Genomic DNA, 19,400 nt, shown 5'->3' with positions numbered 1-19,400 from the left:
GGGAGATCGCCAACAGCATCCGGAATCCTATAAGGGACTCTTCGCCGGCCCACTCTGATGTGTGGGTCGTGCGGTACTTGAACTTCATAAAGGTCTGCAACGCTTGCTTCTTTGGGCCGCGCCGAGAGCGACTCAAAGTCTTCTAAATCTCCTTTCTTGCTTCAACTTCGTCTAGAGTCCTGCTTCTTTCGTCTTCAAGAATCTCCATGGCTGAAAATTCATAAACCCGTCTAAATCTTGTCTTCTCTAAAGACTGTGCATGCAATGTAGATGAACAAATAGACAGAGTGACAACCCGTTCATCAAACACATGCAAACAATGCGATCGAATCTTTTTTGTTTGATCGAAAACAATCGACTATGGCAAATCACAATGGAAATGCCCATGCTTGGTGCTCATACTATCATGTGATCTTTCGGAAACTGTGTCATGCCAAGGAAGAGACATGGAATGCGACTTCCATACATACAAACTTTTCAGCTTTTCATGAACAATCCGCATACATTCGTGCTCATTCATGATAGAAACGTGCTCAACATACAATATGTCATGCCTAGGAAAAGGGATCATATAACGATGTTGACTAAAATACAGGAAACCGTCACGAATGAAACACTCGAACAATGCGTGTGTATCAATCATGCGAACACATAATACTTCCTGTGAGGGTTCTTTGGACCAAGGCTCGAGAGCCAAGATCGGTTCGTCCTGAATGATCGAATCGTCCTGTGGGGGTTCTTTGGACCTCGACTCGAAAGCCAAGATCGCTTTTTCGTGATTGATCGAATCTACAACGAGGTTAGCTTCGCTAGAAAAAGCATCAACTAACACATCATCCTTGTGAACAATCACATCATCTTCATGCAACTCATCATGCTTGTGAGAAATCACATCTTGATCATCATGCAAATTATCATGCTTGTCTTTATCATTCAAATCATCATGCTTATCATTGGCATCCAAATCATCATGCTTCTCAGTGGCATCCAATTCATCATGCTTCTCATCATGCAAATCATTGTGCTTATCATTGTCAATCAAAACATCATGCAAGTCATTGTCAATCAAATCATCATCATGCTTCACACAATCATGCAAATCCTGTGTTTCATGCTTTGGAGAAGTAGAGACTGAGAGAGTCTCCTTTTCTTGATCTTGTGCGAACTGCACCTGCACAATAGAAAAGAGTCACAAGAACTCTTTCATGTGTTGGTCGCTCTTTTCTTTTTGTGCTTTGATCTCGCGATCAAAATCTGCTTGTCTTGCTTTGCTCTCGCGCGCTATGGCTGCCATTCTTTCTTGGTACTTACGCTCGATGGCTGCCATGTCTTCTTCGTAGGCTTTTCTGTCTGCTTCTCTTTCTTGTTCCAACTCCTCCATAGGAGTTAGTGCAATCTTTGTCGTAGATGGTGAAGGGGGAGGGTCGGAAAAACCTCCTAGTATTCTTCTTCGCCTCTCTCATGCTCATCACCTCCAAGCGAAGCATCCATTCCGCTTCAAGTGATGACCATTCTGAAGTCGTGGGTTCTTGTGGGTTCTTGGGGGTCTTGGGTTCTTAAGTTCACGAGGAACTTGGGTTCTTGAGGTTCTTGAGGTCCTTGATTCGTGAGAATCTAGGGTTCTTGAGGTGTTCTTTCGCTTGCAAATCGCGTTGGAGAAGGATCTTCTCTTCACCCGAGTTCTACCCTTTTCTGCGGGCGCACCCCTTGGAGGCCTTGCGCTCACACCAAGGTTGCTTTTTTCCACCTCACGTCGATTGGCCGGCCGCTAAGTGCACGGTCCACTCTCAATGAGTGAAAAGAGACACAAGGGGAGGCTAGACAAGCCCTTCTTTCTTGGGATTCCTGTCACTCTTCAACAAACATGATTAGGAATCGCCACGCCCAAGTAAACTTGGGTTCGTGCGATCACAACAAGCAAAAAAAATTCTTGTGGTTCTTGTGGTTCTTTCCTTGAGTAATGCAGAACACTTCCAAAGCTCTGATACCAATGTTAGGTGCAACGGAATGAATGTTGTATTTTCTCAAGATTAGTGATCTTTATTGCTCAAGGTTCCTTTTAGTTCTTTAGGGAAAGAGAGAGCTTTCCGTCTTGTAGAGTGTTGTGATCACGAACAAAGTGAGTGGATGTTGTGCGTGCAAATGAATGAGACTGAGAGAAGGAGAGAGAAGAGATACGACACCGAGAGGTTGTAAAACCCTCCTCCGAAGGCCCCACTCTCGTCGGCAAAAGTGGTCTACTTTGATTGCATAAAGGTGTACAATGCGTATGCAACTTGGTCTATGCCGATGACGACGACGGTGACGACGACGACCATGACGACGACGACGATGGCTAAAATCTGAGATCTTCTAATCGCTGAATTTCAGGACTGTTTCGGTGGCTGAAAATGACTGTTTTGGCTGCGTTTTCTTGGCTGAAAAATGACGTTTCTTAGGGCTGAAAACTGATGGTCTTTACGGGCTGAATCTGCTACACTTTAGGTGAATGATGCCGGTCTTAATTTGCTGCTGAAATCCAAAAACGCCAGGGGCTGAAATTGGTCCTTCTGTCGCCGGGGTTCTGCAAATGCAAAAACGCTAGGCTGAACTGCTGTGTCGTGATGACGCCGAGGCTGATCTGCTGTGCACAAGTCGCCAAGGCTGATCTGATGCAAAAACGCTAGGTCTTCTGTGGAGAAAACGCCAGAGTAGTCGCGGGGGTTGGTCTTGCTGAGAAGTTGCCTGTTGAGCAAGGTGCTCCTGCTGCCTCTTCTGCCATTTAGTGCTAACTTGGGTTTGCTTATATGGAAACTTAGCAAAATTGCCCTACCTACTTTTGTTGGAAAGTCACTTAAAAATAATACGTGAAAATCCCAATAAATAGGAAAATAGGCTAAATGCATTGGAAAATTCCCCTAACTGATGCGAATGGATTCTGATGGGAATTCCGATGATCATGCTGTGTGCAATCGGAGGATATGCATCTATGCTAAGTGACTGGGCATGCACGGTCTGCGAATAGACTCACAAAAGTGCCAAATCACTGCTAATCTAAACTGACTGACTAACGGGAACCCTGCTATGGTGTAGCTTGTCCACGGACACATAGGGTTGGGATGTGTCACGTGACACGATGGTAGTTCAAGAGCATCTCGGGTTGCCCCAGGATAGGCCACTTCAACTGGCTTTGGATCTCTTGGAGATTCAGTCGCACGTGCCTCTTACAGTAGGAACTATTGAGGGGGAGCAGGAGAGTGAGTCTTCTTAGTTTGCAAAGGATTTTGTCTATCCAGTAGGTTTTGCATCAATAGTAGATAAAACATTATCAGAGATCTTGCCTACAGAGTTCTTTGGGGTTGGTCCGTGGAGATCCCTAGATGTCTCTTTGAGGAGTGGGCCACTATGGGTCCACATGTTTTTCCTATAGTTGTTAGGAACATGTCACATTCTCCTCGGTCCAGAGAGAGCTCCCATGATAGATTTAGAGTGCAAGTTTTATACGAGGGATTCTTTTGGATGAGAGAGATTGTTTATGATACCATACAAGAGCAGACAATGGTTGAAGCCAACTAATTTATGGATATCAGACAGTCGGCAGATTTGTTTGAGAGTCGGTTTAGTGAGGCCTTGGGAAAGTTGGTTTGATCAAAGAGATGTACATCTTGGTACATCTCTTTGATCAAAGAGATGTACCTCTTTGTCGGTTTAGTGAGGCTTTGGGAAAGTTGGTTTGATCAAAGAGATGTACATCTTGGTACATTCCCTTGGCTTTTGAGTTGGACGTTTCTCCTGCCTCTCTTACAATATGGTTGTCTTAAATCTGCATCCCTTTTTGGGGTACATCATCAAGAAATGTTCAAGCGATGTGGATGATTTTGAGGCACGGCCTAGGGGTTTCACAGTCCCTTGGCTTTTGTGAGGTGTTACAAGAGGCTTTTACAACAGATGCTTTATATTAGTCAGATACACAACAATGGATTTTGTGGTTTTTGCTACATCACCTGAGGTGGATAGAGCTTTGGACAGATTTGTGTAGACTTGATACAATCCAAATACCTACATTTCACCACCTGATTAGAGTATCTTTATCCCTAGATGTATCCTATGGTTTGTTTTGGGAGATCTCATTGTATGTCTTTATTCTTGTTTTCCCATATTTCTTGTATTTAGAAACATGGTCAGTTTTATGTAATGCAAAGCGTCAAAGCCCCACTCTTGTTGCGCGCACACACACACACACACTCTATTAGACTTACACCACTCTATTGCTTCACACAGGTCTAGGGCACTTGTACGCCAGTGTCTCCGGGCTGGCCACCCATAGCATAGGTTGTACCTTGTCCGGCCGCCCGAGTTTGGGACCGGCCGTTCACTTGAGTTGGGCGCCCACCATGGGCACCTATTTATGGGGCGACAGGGGTACCCACTTCCACAGTCATAGACTCACATCATCTCGTCATTGTGTATTGGGTCTTCTACTCATGGTAGTCATGGGGAGCTGATCGCCCCTCTTCACCATATCTTGCATTTGTCTCTCTCTCTCTCTCTCACATGGTATCAGAGCTTCAGGCTCTTTATGGTCAAAGGCACTTCACCATCCGCATCACGTTCTCTCCCAAGAAGATCAGATCAGCCAGCGTTTTCTGCAGATCTGCCAGCGTTTTGCAAAAGCCAGGCACGCGATGGACTTTGGCGCTTTTTTGTCGCGGAGGACCCCCCTCCACTTGCGTTTCTTCAGATCAGGCCAGCATTTTTGCTTCTGGCTGCCAGCGCTTCACTTTCTGGGCAATTTTGTCGCCGGAAAACCCCTCCAATCCATCAGCGTTTTTTGCTGTCTCTTGCATTTTTGGTGAGCACTTGCGTTTTTTGGGATCTGCTGCGTTTTCAGCATGGAGAGGCAACGCTCAGCTTCCAACCAAGTGGATCTTGCTTTCCCACACGGCTTCGCATCCGGTGCGTCATCGTCAACATTCCTCTACATCTGCTTCAGATTTGAGCCATTCCCCACTGCTGTTTTCTCTGTTTTCAGCCTATGAGAGGCTGTGACATTGATTCCCCACCCTCCCCAGACTTTCTGCACCGCTCCGGACCCTGACGGGAGCGTACGAGCACGCTGAAAATCGCTGGACAGCAGTGTTTTCATCACCTCGCAGTTGCATTTTTGTGTGGACAGCCTCATGGCTTGTGTTTTTTACAAAGAATAAAGTTACCTCCTGCCAGGACACCATCCGATGGTGGTCCATGCGGTCTCTCAGTGACTGATGCAGTACACGATATCTTCGACATCGGCTTGATCATCTATGGGCGTACGATCCTTGGGAGATCCATTCATTCCAGCCATCATTCGACAGTTGCACACTCCAGAGGGGGTGGTGACTTGTGGTTTGCTACGAGAAATGGCCATGCTCATGGCATATGGGATTCCGGCAATCCCAGAGAAGACACCATTATCTTTGGGTGGACAGACACTTACTTACCACTTGACCTCGACAGATCAGATCACTTGCTTACACAGGAGCATCTACATGGGACATAGGGAGAGGATCTTGGATCTCTTCTTGGACAGGTTCATTGCTTGGATCTATAAACTGGAGTGGGACTTTAGTGCTTTGGACTCTCTTGGAGAGTTTACCCCCGAGATGCCGGAGATCAGGCATCCCGCGACTACATCCGGAGTCACCCGGAGCTTGGCTTGGATGGTAGTGCAGTTGCTCTTCTATACTCTTGATCATTTGGATTGCTACCTTCAGAGTTGCTTACACTCACCCTCGGTAACCTTACAGCAGACTTATCCCCCGACCTGGGCAGTAGACCACTCCTAGCTCATTCACATTGAGAGCCACACCGAGATGCGGTTTGGTGGCGTTGTTAGCACGGATTATGTTTTGGTTAACACTGGAGGATTGGAGGCAGGAGATACAGGCAAGATGGCGCCGACAAATTGGTCTGGCCTTTCCTCTTCTCAGAGGTTCTTCACAGCGCAAACTACTCAATCTGGCTTCCCTTCTTCATATAGGATGATTACGGTGCAGACAGTTTGGTCTGACAACAACTCTTCTCAGAGGCCCTTCACAGTGCAGACTGTTGAGTCTCGCTTTCCTCTCATCTTGGATTACCCTACCTACTGACAGGACACCATCCGGTGGTGGTCCGTGCGGTCTCTCAGTGATTGCTGCAGCTTACGGTAGCTTCTACAGTGCAGACTGTTTAGTCTCGCTTTCCTTGTGTCGGAGGACGTTTATGGCACAGATTGCTGCATTCGGTCTTCCTAGAGTTTTACACAGATTAGCCAACTCGCCACACTGGGTTACAGGTTCATGCATTGATAGGCTTCCGGTCATTCTCATGACGGTTCCTAGGCTTCACCATTTTCTCCAGACGGTTTGACTACAGACACCACAGATCCTATTGGGCAGGACACTTGTAGGTCTATTGGCACTTCTTTCAAGACGAGGAGTTGTTTTCACACTCAGTTCAGGACCTTCACGCAGTATCTTCACCCTTTATCGACGGAGTACAGCAGTTTGTTACACTGCTCGTGACGACACTTTACCATGGAGATTTCTTGGTGGTTGGGACACCCCAGACTGCCTCTACACTCATGGAGTATCCTTCAACGGACATCACAACAGACATCTTCATCATTTGCGTCACATCTTCAGCTTCACGCGGTTTGTTCAACATCAGGTGCTAAGAGGGGGTGTTAGACTTGCACTACTCTAGTGCTTCACACAAGTCTAGGGCACTTCCTTGTATGGTGTCTCCGGGCTGGCCACCCATAGCATAGGTTGTCCCTAGTCTGGCCGCCCGAGTTTGGGGCCGACCACCCACTTGAGTTGGGCGCCCACCCTGGGCACCTATTTATAGGGCCAGGGGGGTACCCACTTCCACAGTCATAGACTCACATCATCTGGTCATTGTGTATTGGGTCTTCTGCTCATGGTAGTCATGGCCCCCATGACTACCATATCTTGCGCCTCTCTCTCTCTCTCTCTCTCTCTCTCTCTCTCTCTCTCTCTCTCTCTCTCTCTCACACACACACACACACACACACACACATGAATTGAAATGAAATATTATATTAACGTCTTCAGAAGGCCGAAATGACCTATGAGACCAAAAGGTTACATCCATGTGTGACTCTAGTATAGTGTCTCAGGAACATAAAATAAAAATAAATGAGGGTATCTAGAGTGGGTAGATGATATGAAAGCCTAACCTACATCCTCATCATCATCGACATCCTCATCACATAATACATTAGCTCAAAACATATGGGGAGGGGTACAATCACATGAGGGCTTATGAGGTGCACACTGGAGAAAGTAGACAATGATGGTCATCCCATGAACTCTCTTATGGGTCTTTGCAATATGGCCTCGATGTCCTCCATGGTCAACTCTTCAAGGGGAGGGGGGGGCATGCTCTGTAACAACCACTTTAGACCTTGTCTACGATGTGAAGATCCTCGCATCCTTGGGCGTCGCAAGCAGCCAAGCTGGATGGCTCGATCAAGAAGGATGCCCCCATGAGGGTGTGACTGGGTAACTTGTGGTGGGCCATCCCAAGTAGTCCCTCTGTAAAAAGTAGTGATCTGCCTTTGTTTGGATCCTCTATGTGAAGGTCCTTTGCTCCTGAGGGCAATCTCTCTGAGTCTACAAATCTCTCGCAAAAAGAGACCTAGGCACCTCTAATCATAGTAATCCATGATGCCCGCGGGATAAGGGGCCAAAGCCCTCTCTAAATAAGCAATGAAAACGCCGTGTATCTCACAGTACGCAAAGCAAATGGCATGAATCCTAATAAAGAAAGCGAAGCATACAGTGCACAACGTGAATCCTAACCTACAAACCCTAATCTATAGATCCCGTTGGGACACTACTATTGCGCCATTGTTTCGCTGAGCCCCATCATCTCCTCTACTGTTGCACCCCACCCAGCCCTACCATATCCTAAGTGTCATTGTTTGCCACTAGGCCCATTGCCTTGGCCTGCTACTGTAGCATGCTATGTTGCCAATGTCGCCGGTCTGTTGCCGCTGCCGTAGCCGATGGCCTACGCCGCCCTATCTGCCCACTGCCTTCATGTCCGCTTATAAAGCCATGTCGCCTCCGCATCCTGCTTCACTGCTCATGGCCACCTGCTCTTTTCACTTGCAACATTCCACCCCCGCCATCCTTAACACCTTAACCACACAAACACAACACACACATTTTTTGGTAAATAAAATTTTGAATCACCTGTGGGAAACCTCAAAATGAGGAAAACCCACAAAGTATATCATATGCAAGAGAAGCCCAAGTTCATAGTGAACAAAGGCATTGTCAAACACATCTGAATAAGGCATACAATGACAGGTCAATCTCTTGTAGAGACAAACAATCATAAAGGGACTGATGCAAAGATTGTTTGAAAAAGAAAAAGGTTTGAATTGGCGACTTATCAAAAACAGATCGAGTTCTCGATTGCCATGATTGTCAAAGTCGACGATGCGGAAGCGTAGAGACTAAGGGGAGTGAGCACGAGAGAGAGAGAGAGAGAGAGAGAGAGAGAGAGAGTCTCTTGAACCAATCAACCTTGGCAATGAATAACTGAATGTGTATACAATGGAGGCAAGGGGTTGCTTATATAGCAATCCCAATAAATTGCCCTACACAAGACTTTGACAAATAAGTAAAATAAATACCTAAAAGCCAAACTAAATAATGGGATGACATTGGGCAGTTCACTTGAGATGCCTAAACTTTAACACCCTCTCTGCAGCTCATAGTGGACATCAATAGTGAGACCAAGTCGATAAAGAAGCTACCATGGACACCTCAGTAGTGGCCACGAACTCGATACACCTCCGTGTTGCTCTCCTCAACTTTGTAACTAAGAGTAATGCCATCTTGAGCATCGGTTGCCTTGTAGAAACTTTGAACTGTAGACCGTACTACGTCCAATAATCCCCATTCGTGAACTGTCAACACATCACGTCCAAAATATAAAACTCAAAGATAATGAACTGATGGAACACATCCTGTCCATAATCTGACCAACAACAATCAATTGGCTAGCCCATCCATAGTGTTTTAGACGTCTGATTGGTTCCCTGCCACATGCATGTGCACTGAACTCCGACCTACGGGTCCAAACACCAATAACTTGAACTCCAACACAAGGGTCCAAATTAATTATAGGGAGCATTGCTTGCCCCTCTCTCCCACTCACAAGCCTCTCTCTGGCTGAAGCTAGTGGTGACACCTGTCATTTCACTAGAAATCTAACATCGAGACCATTGAGGCCACTGCCACAAGTGCCATGCCAATCTCCTCTGCAAATCTTTATTACCGTAATCTCCGTCCAGCTTGCCTTTGACTTTGTCTTCAAGTGAATTCTTGTTTTTGCCTTTGGCTTCAAACTCTCGAGCCAAACAAAGCGTCAAATCACAATCATGACAATGGTCCTACCTCTTGGGTACCGAGGCAGCTAACGGAGTATTGGTACTGCCATCCATGTCCAATTGACCTTTGTCGTTGTCCTCTAGCAAACTCTGCCATTTGCTTTTGACTTCACAAACTTGAGCCAAACAATTTGCCGGGTTCCTTGAGAACTGTGCCGATGCATAAGCCGCTAAATGGATGGTTGACGATCCGTTATCCATAGCCACTTGTTGCCTTTGGTCGTCGTTGTCGCGCGTGCTCAAGCAAGGGGGTGCCTTGTTGAAGTTGCAAAACTTGGTATTTCGTACCTTCTCGCACTCCAATAGGCCACCAAAAATCTCCTCGCCCCTCCAAATGCCAAGCCGCAAGAACTCCAAGCTGATGCCGATCCGCTCCTCTGCAATCCGATTTCCCGCCCCTTAAGCTCCAAACTGGTCGCCTCTCCCGAGCCGCAAGATTGGCACGAAGCCTCTCCCACGTACAATGCTCGCCGCACCCTCTGCTTCTATTGCCTTCTCCAAAACCGCTTCGCAAAGCTCTCCTCGAAGTCCCTTTCCAAGTCGCTCCACACCCCTCTCCCGGGCCAAAGCTGCTCCTCAAAGCAAGGCTGCCACTAGCGTTTTAAAACACTGTAGCATTTTCATGATGAAGCTGTCGTGGAGAGGGGGGGGACGTGGTCGTAGCGTTTCAAAACGTTGTCGGGGGCTGGGAGCCTCGCCGTCGCCGGTCACGCCAAGCAACCGTGCCGATTGCCTGGGGCATCTCAAAATGCAAGGGGAAAGGGCATTTGCGGCAACGCTAGGGCCAGCGTTTTAGAACGCAGTCGCTGGGTAGGGTACTGTTGGAGCCGCCAACAGACACAGCGTCTCAAAACACTCAGCACGGGGGGGGGGGGGGAGGTTTCACAAGCGCGGCGACCTTCGACGTTGTGGCTAGGGCACTTGCAGCCAGCGTTTCAAAACGCTGCAGGCAAGGGATGTCGCAACTGAAGAGGTTCAACGACTCCTCGCGGGCTTCTTCTCCTCTTCAAGTCTACTCCTCCATGCCAAGGGCTTCAATGTCGGCACAGCTCTAATACCATGTCAAAGTCGACGATGCGGAAGCGTAGAGACCAAGGAGAGTGAGCACGAGAGAGAGAGAGAGAGAGAGAGAGAGAGTCTCCTGAACCAATCAACCTTGGCAATGAATAACTGAATGTGTATACAATGGAGGATGTCACAAACTGCTGACGTGTCAAAGCCCTGAAGAATGGAGCCAACTTACAGATGCCAGCCGAGGGGCCTAAACCCTAAGAAGAACCAGTAACAGAAGAAGTCCTACCAACTTATGGGGACCCCGTCCGATGGGGCCCCAAGTGACATAAAGGCTTAAAAATGAAGCAGCCCCGATTTTGCGCTGACAATGCTGACGTGGCAGATTTTTCGCAAAACATGCTGACAGTGCTGACGTGGCAGTTGTACGGAATTCCGTGATTTACGCTGACAGCTTTTTGGCATTGCTTTTTGAAGGCTTTTCACTGTAAACTGTTTTTGGGGCCTAGGGCCTTTAAATATGAGGCCATGGGCTCATTCTCTGGCATGCTTCCTAGAGAAGGTGCAGAGTCTGGAGTACCAGCTTGTACTGTGTTGATGCAATATAAAGAAATACCGAAAGGGGTGCCAAGGTTTGGGGCCAATACTCTCTGGGATAGAGTTTCGCCACTCCGTGTCGCGTGTCGTCTCTCTCTCTCAATTCAATTGTTATTGAAGTGCTAAAAGTCTGTTCAGTCTGTTCTTTTCTATTGGCACGTGGTGCCTGTCTTTTGACAGTGGTATCTGAGCATTAGGCGTGTGCTTTTCTGAAAGCATACCGGTCCTACAAAAGAGGAGACAGAGCTATTGGAATTTTACTTGTAGTATCATCGAGCCTTGACCCCGGACTTATTAGCCACTCCCACCCTTACTTCATCGCGCCTCGAGCGCGCTCCCGTCTTCATCGCTCTTACAGGGCATAAACCATAAAGAACCCAAGACATGGAATTTGTGAATTCAGTAGAATATTTGCATTATCTGCTCAACGAACTCCACGACATTCTTTCACGGCATCCTCAGCAGAATCTTCCGATGCTGAAAATTTTTCAACAATTTTTAAACTGCATGTTACCCCCTATGATGTCCCAGGTGGTATCTCCTCCTCCGACATCAGAAAGTATGAGAGCTTCCAACTGGCAACCTTCTCAACCATCTTTTGCGATCGGTGGAGTTTTCAAGAATATGGTGCAACCATCTGACCCTGATCCAGTGCAACCCCCTTTGCCACCGCCATTGCCTCCACCACCACCGCCGCCACCAGGCTACAATGGTTGGAGCCCATATGGATACCTTTATTATCCATACCCGGGATAAGCACCTAACCAACTCAAAGATTTCAAAGATGGTGGCACGACAGTCAAATTTTTCGCTTTTTTCGGGTTGAAAGATCGCAAGAAAGCATTGCAATTCCTACAGCAATTCGACAACATCTATGCTTTGGGGAACTATACAGAAGAATCCAAGATTTCTCGCGCAGCAGGATTTCTTAAAGATAATGCTATGCAATGGTGGAGTTCAATCGCGACACAACCGCATGCTCCAAGGACCTGGCAAGCTTTCAGGACAGTTTTTGCACGTAGTTACATGACTTGTATGTTTGAGTTTGGATTTTGGCAGAGTGGGGCAACTTAAAAATGCTTGCCACTGAAACCATGGACGAATATAACCAAAGGTTTCTCGACGTGTACCTTCCGGTGTCCTTCTTTAGATATGTTCCTTAGAGGCCCAATGCGAGCGATAAAACCATTGGACTACCATCACCATTACAGGAATATTGTCTATCCAAGCAAGTCTCCACCATGCAAGAACTTATGGACCATGCCACATTCGGCTACAAACTGATGAAGGGAAAGCTAGAGTTTACCACAGAAGAATCTCCGGCCACTAACCACAATCTCGGCAACAACGAACAAATTCAAAAGAGTCTCGTGAAAATCAACCGCAAAGGCCTCATTTGACGCCTCAACAACGAGACACCTTACTACAAGAAGGCCGATGCTTTGGATGCTTTCAGACAGGGCATAATCATTCTAGTTGTCCCAAACGCACTGATAGACCAGGTAGCCGACACCTGCACCAACGATCGACAAAACCCCAGCGCCACCTCCTGCTAAGAGAGCTAGACCCGCTATTGGACTAGTTCTTGATATTTATGGCATACGCCTTGAGAGTACAAATGAATTGTGTCAAGCATGTTGCAAACTCAATGACTTCAAAGCCCTTATTTTCTTTGACCCCGGAGCTACAAAGAACTTCATCCATCCAGAATTCTTAAATCAGACGCACTTTGATAATGTTTGATTATGATGCAGAGGGTGGAAAAATTGAAGCTGAGCTAGCCACGGGGCAAACTCAGAAAGTGGTACCGCTCATTGGTGCACTTCCAATGACTGTTCAAGATTATCATGGAAAAGCTGATTCCACATCATGAAGTTGGGCAATTGCGATATTCTCTTAGGCATGCCTTGGCACGACAAGAATGATGCGACTCTCCAGGTTCGGAACTAAACCATCACTATGATGCAAAAGGACAAGCCAGTCGTCCTCAAAGTTCGGTTGTCCGAACAAAACCTCGAATGAACTCTCTACTTGTTTTTCTTTATAGCTAGAAAGTATTGTTTGAAAATTTATTTGAAATGGATGGTATCTGTTTTGGACTTGTCTTGGTGCCGATATGAATTGTTTTGACTCTGGTTCTAATACTGGTTTCAAAGATTGGTGATTTTACTTCCGGGTGGAGTAGTGAGAAATGATGTTTGAGAATGCTTGTTAATACTCATGGCCCGGACCCTTATGGTTATTTACGAGGGGAGTATTGTTGTTGTGACTCCCAACCCGAACCTGGATGGTTATGCGGGAGGAGTATTAAGAAGTTTGAGCAGTGGTTACTCTCAGCACCTCCAAACGACGCAGACTGTGGTCTGGGGGGTGTTTGGTTGTAAAAGGCCTCTATATCTCCCGGCCTGGACCTTTTTAGGTTATGCGAGAGGAGTGATGAGAAAGTCGTTGAATATCTCCCGGCCCGGACCTTGTTAGGTTATGCAGGAAGAGTATTCATCGGCGACTTTATGTTCTATGTCTTGCAACATGCATATGTGAGCATTTGTGTTGCATTGTGATGTGCCAACCACTGAATATTCCTAATTGGATGAGATTGCTTGGGTATGTAATTTTAGTGCATCAAGACACCCGTGGAGGATCAGTGCGGTCTAGGTGTGATGGCTAATTTTACTACGCCGGAATATCAAGAGTTCCGATCTGGACGAAAGGAGAAGCCAACTCCTTGATCAAAAGAGAAGAAAGGACAAGCAAACTCCTTGATCAAAAGAGCCGAAAGTAGAAGCTAACTCCTTAACAAAAAAACCAAACTGATTGTCCCTCGGAATTACCCTTGGATATTTTTGAGCTAACTTGAGTTGTTCTGCAGATATCTGTAATCGCGGACGATTACTCTCTTCCAAGAAGGGCAGATGTCACAAACTGCTGATGTGTCAAAGCCCTGAAGAATGGAGCCAACTTACAGATGCCGACCGAGGGGGCTAAACCCTAAGAAGAAAAAGTAACAAAAGAAGAGGTCCTACCAACTTATGGGGACCCCGTCCGATGGGGCCCCAAGTGACATAAAGGATTAAAAATAAAGCAGAACCCACACACACACACACAAAGAAAGACTTGCGCCAAAAATTGATGATGTGGCAACTGTACGGACAACCCGGATTTTGTGCTGACAATGCTGACGTGGCAGATTTCCGCAAAACGCGTTGACAATGCTGATGTGGCAGTTGTACGGAATAAAGTCTGTTCGGTCTATTCTTTTCTATTGGCACGTGGTGCCTGTTTTGTGACAGAGGCAAGGGGTTGCTTATATAGCTATCCCAATAATTTGCCCTACCCAAGACTTTGACAAATAAGTATAATAAATACTGAAAAGCCAAACTAAATAATGGGATCACATTGGGCAGTTCACTTGAGATGCCTAAACTTTAACAATGATAACATTCGCCAGGTTGTCAGTGATTTGTCGACGAGGTATGAAACCATATTGGGACTGATGAAGTCCTTGATGCAAGTAATCTTTAATACAATTGACTATCATTTTGGCCATCAATTTGTAGACCACCGGCATAAGAGTGATGGGCCGCCAATGAGAAAAATTCTCACAGAAAGCGTGCTTTGGCAATAGCTTAAGCAGCCCTTCCTTCCAAGAAAGGGAAACATCCTGCTTCTCCCAGACAGTATTCATTGTTACTAGAAATGGTCGCTGAAGGTGTTTCCAAAAGGATAGGAAGAATTCGACAGTAAGTCCATCCCAACCAGGAGATTTCCATCTGCCCAAGTCCAGCAAACTTGCATGCAACTATGCCTTAGTGAAAGCAACTTTCAAATTTTGTGCCTGTTGTACGAAAATGATTGGAGCAACATGTGATAGAAAAAGATTGCGAGCTTGTCTAGATTCTTGAGTAAGAGGGGGTGGGGCTTCGAAGATCTTCCCAAAATGAGCAACGAAAGCCTCTGCTAACTCCTGTATGGCAGACGTCCACTCCTTGGAGGGAAGTTTAAATCTTTTTATGTCTTGCGATTGACGAGAGTGATGCAAATGCTTGAAGAACTGTTTGGAGGCACAACCTTTATCAATAGAGGCAAGTTGTCGTGCACAAATCTGCCAATTAGCCAATTTGCATTAAGTTCAACTCTCAAAAGCGAGGAAGAATTAGCCATATGCATTAATCATTGACATGTATCCTTTGCTTTGTTGAACATTACCCTGTAGCTAAGACATATAGTACTTGCCATAATCACTAACAACACATTAAACACGCATAACAAAGCATAACCACGCAGCATCCATATCAATATGCATCTGGGAGATCAAGGGTGGGATTATATCCATAATCATTCCACGGAAAACTTCGTGCTTCAGATATGCATTATTGACATGCAAAAGCCGTTTATAGGACAAAGAAGCAACATCGAACGACGGGCCAAACCGTTAAGTCAAGCACATGGGAGCACGATCCGAAAGACAGAGTATAATCGTTCCTTAGATCACACACAAAAGTATCATATTGCTGCCTATGAAAGAGATATCAGCAGTCAAGGCGAGCTCGGTAAGAGGATTGAACATTGTGCTAGAAAGTGAATCCTGAATCGTCATAATGTAATAGCGGCCACAAGTCCAATGCATTACAAGAATCCATCATATGTCCTATGTCTGACATTTCAGGCGCACCATGTGTGACTGGCCAATAGTAGTGTCCGCATGATTCGGCGCATTGTTAAAATCTCCACAAACAAAGGCATCAGAACGCCAACAAATACAAGGAGATATCACTCCATAATCGTGCGCGATCACAAGAGACAATGAAAGCATATACCTCTCTAAATTCAAAGACTTCCCCATTAACAATACATTGAACCACCATCCACCTATCATCTCGGTCATCAAAAGCTTGTAATTCATGCCGAACAAGCAACAGCACTCACGAATAACTGGCACTTTTTGCATTAGCTAACCAATAACCCGCAAAATACGATGTCTGACCGGAAAAATGATATACCTTCATAAGTTCAGAATAGTCTGAACTCACGAATTATAAGAGGGAATAAAGCACTCATAAAACTATAAAAGCAAGGGACACAAGAAAAGAAAAGAAAAACAAAAACAAACAAACAAACTAACTAAATCACTTTGTTTGCTACGAAACAAAACTAGAAAAAACAAAACATTATTAACTTAAAAATGTTTTTAGAAAAGGCATGTGTAAAATAAGTTGACGCAACGTATTTGGCTTAAAACAAGTACTCAACTTTAAGCAAAAAAAAAAGGATAAGACATCTTAAAAACTTAATCCTAGAAATCAAACTTTACACAACTTCTAACGAAACACATTCTTAAGTCCTCAAGTAACCTAAATACGAAATCGAAAAATGAAAGCTACTACAAACCTACGAAGAGCACAGAACCAAACTTGACAATATATGATCTCAACTTCGCTGCTTGTCCAAACAGGAAGAATAAGATTATCACCTTTATCATGCATAGCTTGGACAACAGCTATGACATCCCTACTCATGTCGTCAGTGCCCAAGAGTAGGTGCAGGTTTGTATAGAGATCATTCATGCTTTGAACATACTCTACAAAACCAACGAGCTGAGTTTCTATCACCCTCAAGAGGTGATAGGCATACTCAACCATGATAAAAGCTAGCATTTGTCAAGCTATATTAAAAATACTAGAAGCGCTAAAGATCAAAACAACAACATAAGGTGTTATTAAGTCAAACAATAAGTGGGCTTTTTAGCTCCCCACTTCTATTGAATTTACTATTGATTATCTCGAACATTCCAAAGGAAGAAACATTAAAGATAAACTTACTACGATGCAAAAATGAACGAACGTTTTTCATGATTCTTTTGAATGAGTATCCTTTTTCAACTAGTAAAGAAATAAGATGGCAAGATTGAGCAACAAAAGTAGATTTACTAGAACAAAGACGAGAAAATCTAAATAGTTGAGAGCAAATGACACCGTACTTAGCTAAAAGAGAAATGTTCGAAGAAATGTGAGGCATACGGATGATTTTTAGATTGGCATATTCTGGTTCAAGGCGCTTATCATAGATATCTACTTCTAATCTCAAGGGAGTCTGAAAAATCTTAAGGTCTAAAAAGGCACAACAATCACTATTTGTGGTACAATTAAGTTCACAAAACTCCTTGGGATAAATTCCTCCGCGTAAAGAACTCGAATTCCAGTACATAAAATCTTGGAAAGAAGGAACGTCAGGAACAAAAAGATCATCTACAAAGCGTCTTACATTGTATAATGATGCTCATTATGCTCTCGAAAAACTACCACGTCTGCCTTGCATGTATGTACATAGTGCAAGGTTATATATACCTAGATGAATCCAGGATAAGCCTAGATTCACCCTTGAAGGGAAGTGCAAGGAATAGACCCATGGTAGTCACCCACAAGACAATTTAACCATCAGCTCCATCATGCATAGTATTGACTAAATACAAAGACATCCCCACTAACGTCGTCAGTGCCCAATAGTGGGTGTAGAACTAAGTAATAACATATGCTCCCCAACGCGCACACACATGAGCATACATCAACAAAAAGTTCAGCGTACTGAGTTTCTGTCACAACTCCGGAGATCAAGGGCAGACTCAGCCATAATGAAGCCTAGCACTAAAAGAAGCATTAAATCGGAAAAATTAGCACAAAAATGAGGTAGTTGATAGGGCATACGCACCACAAAAGATAGAAAGAATTAGCACAATATCAATTGGTCATAACTCGGATGAAAACATGTCCGCTATACAACTAAAAATTATACCTAGATGAATCCATGATAAGCCCCGATTCACCCTTGAAGGAAAGTGCAAGGTATAGACCCATGGTAGTCACCCACAAGACAATATAACCATCAGCTCCATCGTGCATAGTATTGGTTAAATACCATGACATCCCCACTAACGTCGTGACTGCCCAATAGTGCAAGGTTAGCCTCCACTTGTAGTGATTGCATAGCCCACGCAGGTTAGAAGTCTACATATGTCGTACAAAGGGCAAAGGAGCAAGAGAATCAAGTATTGGTGCCCATCGGCACATCTTCATCCAGTATCAGCTCAAGGAGATCAACTATAGACTCGGCGATTGGCTTCTCTTTTCCCTTGTGGCATGGCAACGTTAAATTTTAGAAATTGTGCAGCCTTGTAGGTTACTTTAGCAAAAAAGCTTGGGAAGGAATACGTAACAAGGCCAAAAGCCAAAGATAGTCATAAAAATTGCAAAACACATAAACATGTTAATTTAGAGACCCATATAAAGAGCCAAAATGATGAAGAAAAGGAGCTTGCCTGTAAAAATCTGTGCCAATCTTCAATAGCCTCTTTCAACATGCTCACACCCACCACAAAGACAAGAGGGGCGATAAGACTAGCGGCGGAAAAAGGAGAAACAGGGGTTAAGGAAAGAGCTGCTGCCAGAAGGAAATAGATGTTCGCAATACGGCGAAACTGCTCATAAAGTGCCTTGGGAAAGAAGGTCAGCAAGTTGTACTTTGTGGTAGCCACCCAGTTGGAAGGGTACCACACAGGATGCTCATCCTGCCTGCCTATCAGCACAACCCTTGAGAAACCCTCACGGCCTAGCGACGAAGTTGCCTCATCAAATTTTATGAACGGCCTTGCACAGGAATATGTATATAGATTGCTCCATTTCATCCGCCTGCGTTTTGATTCTTCCACATCTGCATCTGTTGGTTGTTCCACACTAAGTTTGTAAGTGCCCTTGGGAGCCATTACTAGTTACCAAACGTGATTTTGGCATCAATTTAGCTTCCCTCCTGTTCTTGACAACCAGATGTCCTTGCTAGTTTCAGATGACCAGCTGCAGCTCCTTTCTCAAGTTTCAACACGTCAATGTGTGTGTTGCTTTGTGTGTGTGTGTGTGTGTGTGTGTGTGTGTGAGAGAGAGAGAGAGAGAGAGAGAGAGAGAGAGAGAGAGAGTACGGGTCCCCAGTGCCCAGACTTGAGGAATCTCGTACTTAGATCATAAGAGCGGAAATCTGCATTGGCTTGGCCTTGGACATCATCACGAGACGACAAAAACCCATGTCAAAAAAGAAATCCGTGCATACTTGCACTGTGTGTGTGTGTGTGTGTGTACACGCGCGCGCGCGCAGTTGTAACTTGTGTCCTGCATTGCATCCCTCCGTCTGAGAATGATGAGTGGGTCAATTCCGTGTGTAGACTCTTGTAGAGAGCTGGGTGGGGGAGCATATGCTGCTGAGGGCCCATATGCAGAGAGTGAAGAGTAGAAGAACTTTTAATCCCGGCGATTTCAACGTGATCAAGGTATTTACGATGCATGCCTTGGCAAAATAATTAAGAGGAGCGAGAAAGCTGGAA

The 19,400-nt window shown here is 45.2% G+C and overlaps 2 protein-coding genes across 8 annotated transcripts in view; both read right to left on the bottom strand.

Annotated features, from left to right (window-relative positions):
• Positions 1-19,306, bottom strand: part of LOC147445236 (putative phospholipid-transporting ATPase 8) — a 119,354-nt gene extending 100,048 nt beyond the window's left edge. For 2 of the 7 annotated variants that reach the window (XM_086524794.1, XM_086524795.1), the window contains exon 1: positions 18,348-18,486. Coding sequence is in view for 5 of the 7 variants with exons in the window: in XM_086524796.1 (XP_086380922.1) it covers positions 18,348-18,791 (444 nt within the window). In the remaining 2 variants the exon portion in view is untranslated. Of the gene's footprint in view, positions 1-18,347 lie in introns of all 7 variants that reach the window. The other 5 variants (XM_086524796.1, XM_086524793.1, XM_086524790.1 and 2 more) reach the window with 5 other exon arrangements.
• On the bottom strand, positions 14,835-17,931 carry LOC147445237 (uncharacterized). Its single transcript, XM_086525956.1, has 3 exons — positions 17,913-17,931; positions 16,763-17,310; positions 14,835-15,137 (listed from the first exon to the last, which is right to left on the bottom strand). Exons 1-3 carry the CDS (start codon positions 17,929-17,931, stop codon positions 14,835-14,837), a joined length of 870 nt encoding a protein of 289 aa, XP_086382082.1.
• Positions 19,307-19,400: the final 94 nt, after the last annotated feature.

The sequence above is a fragment of the Adiantum capillus-veneris genome, chromosome 12, assembly GCF_014529385.1.
Source record: "Adiantum capillus-veneris isolate H3 chromosome 12, ASM1452938v2, whole genome shotgun sequence".
NCBI lineage: Eukaryota > Viridiplantae > Streptophyta > Polypodiopsida > Polypodiales > Pteridaceae > Adiantum > Adiantum capillus-veneris.
Note: the sequence above shows the minus strand (reverse complement) of the source record. Positions and strands in the feature narration are given on the sequence as shown.